Source organism: Otolemur garnettii, unplaced genomic scaffold, assembly GCF_000181295.1.
Source record: "Otolemur garnettii isolate 467f Iridium unplaced genomic scaffold, OtoGar3 scaffold00061, whole genome shotgun sequence".
NCBI lineage: Eukaryota > Metazoa > Chordata > Mammalia > Primates > Galagidae > Otolemur > Otolemur garnettii.
The window spans coordinates 8,305,131-8,317,224 of NW_003852456.1; the positions used below are offsets into that span (position 1 = coordinate 8,305,131).

At 34.2% G+C, this 12,094-nt stretch overlaps 1 protein-coding gene across 1 annotated transcript in view; it reads right to left on the reverse strand.

The window, feature by feature from the left end:
* The window catches only part of WDR17 (WD repeat domain 17), a 64,086-nt gene that overhangs the window by 33,086 nt on the left and 18,906 nt on the right, over window positions 1–12,094 (reverse strand). The window contains exons 5-10 of the mRNA XM_023514916.1: window positions 8,360–8,611; window positions 7,674–7,796; window positions 6,103–6,287; window positions 5,567–5,735; window positions 3,058–3,149; window positions 783–865 (exon numbers count right to left, since the gene is read on the reverse strand). Coding sequence (XP_023370684.1) covers window positions 783–865; window positions 3,058–3,149; window positions 5,567–5,735; window positions 6,103–6,287; window positions 7,674–7,796; window positions 8,360–8,611 — 904 coding nt within the window. The remainder of the gene's footprint in view (window positions 1–782; window positions 866–3,057; window positions 3,150–5,566; window positions 5,736–6,102; window positions 6,288–7,673; window positions 7,797–8,359; window positions 8,612–12,094) is intronic.

The following is a 12,094-nucleotide window of genomic DNA, read 5'->3' on the forward strand; positions in this document are numbered from 1 at the left end:
ATTAGAAATAAAAAATAACATATAATAATAATAAAATGAATTACTGTATTATGAAATTTTAAAAGTCTGTGGAAAGATCACCTTAAAAATTATTAGTCCCATCTTTAAGGTCACTAGGAAGTAGTGGTGGCCTATGCCTGTAAGTGTTTAGATACTGAATGTGGTATCATGAAATAAATAATGTCCTAAAAATATAGGGTAAACCTAATTATGTATCATGTAATCAAGAACTCTTAGGTACATCTAAAGTATTTTGGTATCTATCAATTAGCAAATAGTTCATTTTAAGGAAAAAAAAAATCACTCATGTTGTTATTTCTGAAAATTTAATTTCCTGGTAAGGATCTTTGGTTTCCATAATTATTCCATTGAAATTAAAAGAATTAAGAAAACACAAATTTCTGAAACACAGGATCAGAGCATCAGTGAAGTAGTTACCAAAACCAGGCATTTCTCATGTTACTGCAATCCTCCTTACACAGGTTTTTTTTTTTTTATCCCTTTATAAATAACAGGATACAAAACTCTAAACAAGTTTCTAGAGCACTTGATATCTCTTGAATCACCTGCAAAACCGAAATACTACTGGTTCCAAAATGTGATGAGGATTTATTTGCTAATTATATATCATGAAAATATACCATGTGACTATATGTTCTTATAAATAATATTTCTGATAGTTGGTAGAGCTGGACAAAAAAAATCTCAGTGATACACAGAGTGATCAATTGTGTCTGTTATAAGCAGACTATCATGTCTTTCATATCATACATAGCACTTACCAGAAGCCATCACCACTGCAGGTTGCTATTCTTTTGAAATCTTTATGACTCCAGGCAATGCAGAATATTCCATTTTTTCCATGCTTCAAAAAATGTAAAATACCTATCAATAAGAAATAATTCACCCCTTTTTTCTCTCATTTATTTACTTCTTCTAAGCATTATTTTTTTTAACCAGGAACTTGCTATAGATGATACTAACAGAAACATCATTGTCAACAGCAGAAATCTGAATATATCCTTTAAGAATGTCTAAAGCTGTCATATACTTAAGAAATAAATCCATTGTTTTAAGACATAAATTGGATGGTTCTATTTCTTTCTGTTGGACACTTTAGGTATAGTCAAAATCTGCTTCTTCAGCCGTCTCTAGGATTAAGCTATGCTTTTCCCCATGAACTCCAGTCTGGAGATAGTTATTCATCTGCTTTCAAACCCAGGGCTACCACCACTGTGGTATAAGAAATGTTGCAAGCAATTGTTATTATTGGTTGTTTCTCTAAGTTTCAAAATTTTATTTTTATTAAAAACGATTTAAAGTTACTCCTGTAATAAAGCACTCTATTTTTACTTGTTTCTTCATATATAGGTAGATGCAAAAAAAGGGACTCATCTCTATACTCATTCCATTTAAGGAGTAGAGGCTTCCATCCGCTTTTTTTCCATGGAAAATGCATTCCTGGCTCCCTGTATCCCTGCATTTCCTTTTGTGGGCATCTGCTGCTTAGTTCATTAAAGCTGGCTTTGTTAATTTCCCCCATATTCATTACACAGGATTTAAGAAATTGCGATAATGATTTTTTTTTCTTTTGGGACAGAGTCTCACTGTTGCCCTCGGTACAGTGCTGTGGCATGATAATAACACGCAGAACCTCAGACTCCTGGGTTCAAAGGATCCTCATACCTCAGCCTCCTGACTAGCTGGGCCTACAGGCATCTCCTACCATGCCCAGCAAGTTTTTCTATTATTAGTAGAGACAAGGTCTCACTCTTGCTCAGGCTTATCTCAAACTCCAGAATTCACACAATCCACCAGCCTCAGCCTCCTGGCATGCTAGGACTATAGGCATGAGCCACCACTGTGCTACTGAATGCTGGGAAAGATATAAATGCTTGTAAAAGATGTCCTTGATACTGAGAGGGTGGGCTGCTAGAATTAGGCTGGAACTGCTTATGTGCAAATGGACAAGTATTGTCGGTCACAAGATGCCAAGATGCTATAAAAAGAAATCAACAATCTCTAAAAAGGATATAGTTTTTGAATCTAGGCCAAAAGTTTCATTTTCAGGCTGATTTATTCTTCTATCCCACTATTTCTTATGGGCTGAGGTGCTGTTCTAGTGATTACCGAATTAAAAGAACACTGCCCTGTTCTATGTGGAGAAAGGAAAGGATGCAACTTCAAGATCCTTTGTCAGAGCTCCCTCTGTTGAGCAAAGTCACCTCCTGCAGGTGGTTAAAATTTCCCTGACACTGCATTTGCTTTACTACTGTTGTAGTAGATCCAGTTTACTAAAGTGCATTCTCAAAGGGTAACAGTCTTTTTTGCACAAAACCTTTTAAAGCCTCAAATATATAAGTGATTTTCAAAGCAATTATGTATTTAGTAAGCTTCATCAGTGATCATTTAAAATAAAATTTCAAGATAGTGAGAGAAAATCCCAGATCATATTTCTGCTGATTCATACCTAACATATTGTAATTAGACTGTATGCATTTTTCCAATATTAATGGAATTCAGGGAAAATATGGGATGATAATTTAAGCTGAAGGATAAATACAATCTGTGACACAGTACATAGGAAGAGAGCGGGCTTTAGAGCTTGTCATAGAATGACAGAATTTGAGAAATGGAAAGAAATCTAAGTAACATATAGTCCAATGTCATCATTTTATAGGTGAAGAAATATGTCATAGGCAATAAAATGATTCTCCTTGTGTCAAGAACTAGTATAAACAACCAGGACTATAATTAGGGACTTGCTCTGAGTTTAGCCTTTTGCCCATTATTTAGTATTTGCCTAGATTTTGTGGAAGATGATTCAAAACTCCTCCTCTGAAACTCTAACGCATTAAGGTGGAGTTTAGTATCTTACACTGAGCCACAACTTCCAGAATTCATTTTAGCTCGTGACTATCTTCTTTGGTTTTCTTTTGCTTGAGGGAATGTGCATACCATCTGATTATTGAATGCTATGTTGACAAAGAAAAACATTTATGAAACACAAAATAGCATAAGACATTATGTTATTCAGTAGGAGTAAGTACATCTTACCTCATTAAATCGTTGAACCATTCTGCCCTTTTCAACATCCCAAATAAAAGCACCATTTTGAGAAGTTGCCCCAGCAATACGATTTAAACCACCTTTAGGAAAGCATTTATTAGACGTTATACTAAATAGGTGCCACAAGTGTAACTCTGGTTAAAAATGTAAGTTTTGAAAATGTAAGAATTGAGATGTGCAAAGTAGTTCTTTAATTTTTTTGCAATGGAAATTATTAAATTTATGCGAATATAGAGAGAATAGTAAAATGAATGTATTCATCATCTAGCTTCAGAAATTATCAAAATATGGCCAATCTTGTTTTAACTATAGCTCCTGACGGATTTCTTTGGAGCCAATTTCTGATGTCATTTATTAACTTCATCAATAAATACTTCAGTGTGGATGGCTAAAAGACAGGGACCCTTTTATTATCAAAGTCAAACTATTGTAATCACGACCACAAAAGTTATTAATAATTTCTCAATATTTTTATACATTAATTCAGTATGCATATTTCCCTGACTAATTAGTAATATTTTAACTATTAGTAAAATATTTCTGCAAGACCACACGAAAGAACTCAGTTTCTCTATGAAAGACATAAATAATGCTTTGTGTTTTTAAGAAATGAAATATGTCTGTGAAAATGAAACTGCTCTGAGAGAGTAGAAGTAAGGGCTTCGATGAGTGCTTTTTGCCAGACGGTGAAAGAAGAGGTTTTCTCTACTAAAGGAAAGGAGTAGCTGTCAACTGCCACCGAGGTGTAAAAACACGAAGGAATTACTGTGTGATAAATGATTAGAAGCACTAAAAATAAAAAGTCCTCACCACATTTCTAGAATTTCCATTCTTCTCTCCTTTTTGGGTTCTTAAATAATTTGGGACATGTTTCCAAATTCATTTGCACTTTTTTCCTTCCCCTATGATGTCTACTCTAAAATACAGAGGGAGTAATGCAATCACTTACCGCCTGCTCTACTTCCCTCCTTGTCAACCTTCATTCATCTTTTAAACTTCATCCCCACTCACCTAAACATCATGATTCATTAGTAATCACCTAGCAGAAAATGGCGTAATTGCCATTTTGAAACACTTTTACTCTTTTGATACAAATTCTCCATGTAGAGAGTGGAAGAATGCTTTAAGAAAGATTAGGTCTTCTGTGTTACGATTTCAAACAATGGTTTTTATAGTCAAAATTTTAATTTAAGTTTTAGGTTTGAGATACACACATCATATAGGAGCAAAAGCGTTCAACTAACAGGAGCTATAGTTCAATGTTTCTGTACTGACCAGCCCAATTCCTGTATTGATAGCCAAGGATCCCCCTGTGAAGATGCATATTACAATAATAAAGAGCATGGACTTAGGTATTCTCTGCTTAAAAGAAGAACAACTATCATTGAAAGCTGTAAGTGAAATCTTTTTCCAGACTTTTCCTCACTGTAGGAGATGAGGGATACACAAAGCATTGGTCCTTAACCTTTTCTGTGACATGGATCTCTTTGAAAATCTGATTACTTATGATACTTTTTTCAGATATAGGTACATACATATACACACACACAACAATTATTCATAAAATTCCAAGAAATTCTCAGACTCTCTGAAGGCATCTAAAATCATTGAAGGCCCATACATTTAAGGTTAAGAATTCCTGTGTATAAAGAAATAATTATAAATATAAGAATAACTATATCCTTGTTATAGGTGGTTATTAAATTAATACATGACTATTAGGACAAATAAGTACACCATTGTATGTCCTTTATAAAGCAAGAAATCCTTTTAGGTATATGAAATTATTTGTTACTAGGCAATATTTTTGGGAGAAAATGTCAGATGTTTCATAGGACATCTCTCTTTCTTGTATAGGAAGGTAGCATCTTTCTGAGATCAAAGAAAAAATTCTATTATGGCTTAAAAGTTCTTCAATATTACAAAGGTGGAATTTACATAGAATCATGGGGTTACAACTGAACCGTTACTTGATATATTCATTTATAAAACAGATGCGTAAAGGAAATTATCTATTATAATTTTTAGAAAACATATCTCTCTTTTTCTTATTTTCACAAATTTGATTTACATAAAAAAATTTAGGAGCATTCTTTCATCTAAAATGTATTTTACCTTTAAAGAAATAGCTATACAAATACAACTAAAATCAGATGGACCAGGTTGATCCTGATTTTCTGTGGCTTTTCTATATGACCATGTCACACACAAGGGCTCAGGAATCAAAGTGCCTGTGCAGGTTAGTCTATCCTAAAACCTCACAAAAACTAAATCAACCATATGCTGGCACTAATTTGCCTCTACAATGATTTGCAGGGGTTCTCAACCTTCCTAATGCCATGAACTTTTAATATAGTCCAAAGGGGTTGCGACCCACAGGTTGAGAACTGCTGATTTAGAACAAGATGACATCGAAAGTAAGAAGATAATTCAAATGAAAATAAAATTTAGAAAAATCACTTAATTGTCTCCTCAATTTTAGTAAAATACCTCTTACCTGGAGCCCATGAAAGGGAATAAATTACCCCTTCATTACCCGGAGAAGTGTATACTGCTGTTAGTGTGTTTATATCCCAGACTTTTATAGTACCATCAAATGAAGCGGTTGCTAAAAGATTGGGATCATCTGGTTTGAATTTGCAGTCGAAGATAGTTTCCACATGTCCCTAGAAATGTAGCATAAAAAAGTCTCAGCTACTAAGAAAAACAGATTCCACAGACTGACTTGTCCTTTCTCCTGAAACAATATGCTATTCTCTTTTTGTTTTCCTATGACTATGCAATTTTTCATTACACATCAAGTATCAGTTAAGTAGACATTTGTATGTTAGAGTATAATGTTCAAAATTCATTGCAATATTAATAGTTTTATCCCACTCTATACATTTTTTTCTAAAAAATTTCAACCAAGTAAAATAAACTAATATATCACTACTTACAAAAATAAATTTTAATAATATTAATACAGAGGTGAAAGAATTTTGGGTTTACACAAAATAAGTGCTGTGTTTAATAGAAAGACTACAGGCATACCAAATCCCTGAGAAAATCCCACTTCTTAGCTCCCATATCATAAAGTCCAACTCCACCATCCAGGAAACAGCACACCGCATGCCCAGGGGGCAAAGAAAAGGCTTGATTCTGTGTTAAAGTGGGAGGCGGAACTGCTTCACTGGTTGAGGATGTATAATGATTTTTGGTTGGCGATTGGATTGAAACTAAAAGAGAAGGAAAAAAAAAACATTTACCCAACAGCTTCCCATTGGAATGAAGCCACAGGGTTTAATTTATACACATAAAGATCCTTCACCGTGTAAAACATACAGAATCCGTATCGGCAAACTTTAAGGCAAAGATCACATTTTCTGCCATGTGAGTACTTTTTCAGTATTACCAAAAGATGTGGAAATGTAAGCACAAAATTGGATATTATTTTGAAGAGGAACATACAAGTACAGATGGAGCAAATGGATGAAAATTAGTGTGTGAGGAATTACAATCTGTTGTGAATATTTGTTTTGTCATCCATCTATAAATTTAAACACAGCATGAATATTTTTGAATTATAACCTTCCTTTGAAATGCTGATAGAATAGCTTATTCTGTTTCCATACACAAAAACATACATACATGTAACTTTTTCCTTGAGAAACAACTGTCACTAATTTCTAAGCCAACGAAAATAATTATTTTTGAGATTATCTATAATGTGCTTTAATTTGACTCTCAAATTAAGAATCACTCTCAACAAGATACATGTGCATCTCAATTTTTCTTTTCTCTTCCTCAGGTTTCCTCCCCCCCTCCTTTCTTCCTTGCTTGCTTTTCACAGCCTTCCATTTCTCCTACAAATATCCTTATGCTTGGTTAATTTTTGTATATTCTTTATCCCATATTCTGCCTTCTTTCAAGAAACTTTTCCTTAGAATGTAAATAGTCTCATGTAAACATAATCCAAAATAATGATGCCACTGTAAATTATTACTAATTACATACTGGAATATGGAATACTATTTCCCTGTATTTATTGATTAAAATATAACAAGGTCTTTCTTACTGCATCCAAAAAAAAATTTATGGATAATACTCATTTCATAGAGTCTGAGAAAGAGAAGTTCAAAATAGAACGAACTGCTAATAACAAAAGAGGTACTTGGTAGCAATCCATTTGGGTCAATGAAAATTTGCTGATAGTTTGGTTGAAAATTAGTATTATCCATGACTGTTTTTTTCTAATATTTTCATTAGTTAACGAGTGGTTTTGATAACTTTCTATGTACCAATGTATTTATAATTCATGTTTTTAAGAATTTGGTGAGTATGTCTACTTTTTAAAATTTTAATTTTTATGATTGTTCTTATGCCACACTTTATGTATATTAAAAAAAAATGGGGGGAGCCTAGAAGTCTAAGTGTAATTTGGCTCTAAATGTTTTCAATTTTAATATTAGTTATTGCTTTCATGGTTTCTTCTACATATATATTGTTAAAGGCTATCTTTTTAATTGCTCTGTGGTAGCATATAGTAATTGATATACTGATATCACTGTATCAGTCATTTTATTTGAGAGGCAGTTTGTGAAAAATTAAAATGTTTTACTTACATTTTTTCTTTGGAGGAGAATTGAGTACATGCAAGCAGTGAAATCCTGTTTTCTTTAATTTAAGATTATCAATAGGTGTTGTTTTTGAAACATTCCAAATGCGCAGAACACCCACTTGAGAATCTAATCAGATCAGAAACAAAAGCACAACAGGAGACATGCTGTTTGACAATGGCAAAAATTTCAACTTGCAGGATTTTTAGAAATAATTATTGACATCCTTCAACCAAGAATACTGTAGATTTCTGGCATGTTTAGCATTTTTTTCTCTGTTCCAAACCTTTTTATAGGGTTAGGAACCTCCTATCTCCACCACTTTCCCCAGTAAACACCATTATAAAGGGACCCCATTGACACACACTTGTCCTAGAAAGCAGCAGCCACAGAAAACTCTCTACCTTAACATTAACTAATCCTTTCTCTTTTGAAGTACTACAAAGTGCTCTATTGTCCACTTTCAGCTAAATAAAGGACTCTCAAATATACCTGAAGACCAATTAGAAAGTCCTCTTTCTTCCAAAAATTCCACCTTAATAACTGCTTTGGAGAAGAGTATGGCAGTTCCTCAAATGATTAAACATAGAATTTGCATATGAGCCATTGTGTCTACTTCTAGGAAGATCTTCCAGAATTATACGCATAAGTCTAATAGAAAAGCATGTGCATAGCGGCAGGGGTAAGCTTACCTCCAGTTACAAACATCCCAGGAGCACTGGGGACCCAGGCTAAGCACTGTACTGAAGCTGCTGCACTGGGAAGATTAAATGTTGTTATACAATAAAGTGATTCAGAATCTACCAGGCGGATTCCATAATGTAAATTAGCCACAAGAAGATAATCAGTAGACAGGGGGTCCCACTCCAGGGCTGTAACTGGATCCTCTTCATCTGTCCCTTCAAGAGATTCAGGTCTCAAAACATGTTTCTGGTTTTTATTACCTATTAAAACATAAATAAAAATATTTCCAAAAATTTCTCAGAAAAGATCAACTAGATGATGTCTTCCCCTTGCCTCTACCCATCCCTGAGGGTATTGAGGATGCAAATCTGGCATTTTTGTGCAGAAAGTACAATTGACAGGTGAATGTGGGTGAATTAGTTGTCCTAAGGATAAAAGTCAGATTCAATGTCTGTCTTGGCAATTGCTAGTGGCTTGAATGTTTTTCTGATCATTACTGAAAAGCTAATTTGCACTGTGTTATAGATAAATAACACACTCTATCTTGTCAACAATTACAAATTCCACTAAGTTACAGCATGTATGTGGACAGGGAAAATGTTTATGGAAATGAAGAACTTCATGTAGTTGAGTCAAAAGCATAAATACTGCACCTGGATGACTGCCTGGACTCAACCCTAGTTCTGCCACTTGCTAGTTTTGGGGTTTGGGACAAGATAATTAACAATGGCCAGGTTTTGTGGCTCACACCTGTCATCCGAGGGCTCTGGGAAGCTGAGGGAGGTGAATCCCTTGAGCTCAGGAGTTTGAGACCAGCTTGAGCAAGAGTGAGACCCCCGTCACCACTAAAGATAGAAAAATTAGCCAGGTATAGTGGCAGGCACCTATAGTCCCAGCTACTTGGGAGGCTGAGGCAAAAGGATCACGTGAGTTTGAGGTTGCTGTGAGCTACACCACCACTGCACATCAGCCTGGGACAACAGACTGAGACTCTATCTCAAAATAATAAATAAATAAATAATTAAAAATAAAAATAAAAAAAGCAAAGACACGGAAGGGAGAAAAAAATTTAAAAATATAATTTCTGTGTTTCTCGGGTTTTTTTTAAAATTTTATTTTTATAATGGAGAACATAATACTTCAAGGAGTTTTTTAGTGAATGAGTTAGTTCATTAAAACACTCAGAACAGCATGGTATACTATAAACAGCATATTGATAGTATTTACTGCTATTGCTTCTTCGTTCATTTTACCTCATATCCTAATCATAATTTGCATTTGACTACCAGTACAAGTAGGGAAGCTAGAAAAATAGGGAGATAATACATCTCAAATTAAAGCAAAGGAACATTAAACAATTTTCTTGTCCTTTGTAAATTATAGTACTGTTATAGGATGGACACGAGATATCAAGACCCAAAGTCAATTAATATAGTGCCAATTAAGAAGTCTATATTAAAGAAAAGACGGAAGGGCTGGCTGCTCCCCCAATATGGAGAGCAGCCCAGACCACTGGTAGAGTTCAGCTTATATAATGTGGGCTGATGCGACCTTGGGTGAGTTTGCCTGATTAGAAAATTGCAGAGGCAGGTATTGTTTAAATGCTTACAGGGTATATGATAAAAATAATCACAGACATCCAGTCACATTGGTTTTAGTCATTCCTTCTAACAATATCTCTCTAGCCACCATGTCTAGTTGGGCCTCTCAGTATGGTGGGGGGCGCAGAGGGCAAATTAGGGCAATGCGGACCAGTTTCTGCAGCTCAGACTCCTCAGCTCCACTCTCTCTGTCCCTCCCCTTTTATCTTCCGTCTCCTTTAACATTTCACTGAACAGTAAACAGTTTATTATGATTTCTTACACACTTATACTATACTTAATGTCTAATGCTTTCTACCGTTTATCATTTATTATTCATCTTTTTGTTATCTATTTTACCTACTCCTACACTATTGTTAAGCCTTAGGAACTTCCCTAAACTACTGTTAAGCAGTGTCCCCCCTCCCTCCCACTATTGATTGCGTCTTGCTGATTTAGCAGGAATTTAAGGGTGATGCAAAAAGGAAGGCACCAAAGAGGGGAGAGAGTGGCAGGATTTTTATCCCATCTCAATACAACTTTAAATATAGAAAAAATTAACTCTGCTGATGCGCCATATGAAACCTCCAACGAGCCAGCCCTCTCATTCTCAAACAAACAAAAAAAAAGGCATAAAACAACAAAATTTAGAGACTACAACCTTAACAAGTACCAATTAGTAATAAGTATCATAAACTTGAAATGAAATGTTTATGTTTTTAAAAATGCAATTAAAAGATATCACAGCTCTTGCTGAAATCCCATACTTACACAACTTTTTGACATGAGATTATAAAAGCATAAAAAAATTGTTTTCCTTGGATATATAATATATTTGTAACAAAAAATCTTGTCACTTCTAGTTTGGGATTATGCTTATCAGAATATTTCCCCCTTAAATTATTACCCAAATTCTTCTCCTTTTTTATAGGCTATCATAAGCTTTTGTCATTGCAAGACATAAAAATTCCTATTGAAAGGTGTAGGTATTAAAAGTTTTGGCTTTTACCTGATTTATACAAAAATGAAAACACCTGAATTACTCTCTTATTTACCTACTCTCTTATTTATATGTAGGTACATACATACCTATATGACTATTGCATATGTGTATAAATGTATGGTATGCACAATTGCATCTTATAGTTATCCATATGTGGATAACTATAAAAACAGTTCTCCCAGTGGAAATTAAAATCTTCCTAACTATAGTATCTATTAAATAAAATTAAGTCCAACTTAATGTGTCTGGAATGCATCCCTCATTCATAATCTCAGTCTCTGGACATGTTCTGTTCTACAGAAAATAGCTTTACAAACTAACTTCTGAGCCACCAGCTTGGAAGTGTCTTACTATTTTTCTCCCCAAGTGTCAAAACAAGCCTGCTGGACTGAGCACCTAGTGACATGTGCTACTGATTTCTGGTTTGACTCCATCTTCCTGATGAGTATGCAAGCTCCTAGATTTTTCTTTACATAAACCTAACAGCAAAGATATGAAAAGAGAAACAGAAAAATATTTAATATCTAATAGTAAATAATATTCAAAAACATCTCATTAATGTCTACATTATTTTATATATTTGTTATTATTTACTCATATATGAAGAAGGAAAAACTATTTCATTAATGGAAATACAATATACATGTATGTCAATATATAGTATATATATTTGTATGTATGTTTATATTGAGGGTTGGGGGTTTGTGTTTGGAAAGGCCTAATTTGGAAGCCTTCAAATTTGAACTAAGCAAAATAAGCAACATGTTTCCAAGAGGGAACTAGTCTTGATAACTTTATAAGGCATTAGATAAATTTTGAGGACTGTCTATCTTTCAAATGTGTTCTTTCACTGTTTCGGGAAGCGTGGCCCTGACCTACCTGTATCAATGAGGATTGTTTGATAGGTAGAGATTTCTGGCCTTTTCCGCAACCAGCTGAATTTGGGTCTGCAGCTCAAGCATTGACATTATTAATATGCTCTTCCAGATATACATTAAAGTTTGAAAAGCAGGCACTCATTAAATGTTTAGTTTATCAAGATAAATTAGCTATCTTGATATTTGTTTCTTTTCAATTTTGGATAATATGAGGGTACAAATAATTAGGCTATATTGTTGGCATTTCTAAGGTAAGATTCAAGTGGTAGCCCTTCACCCAGG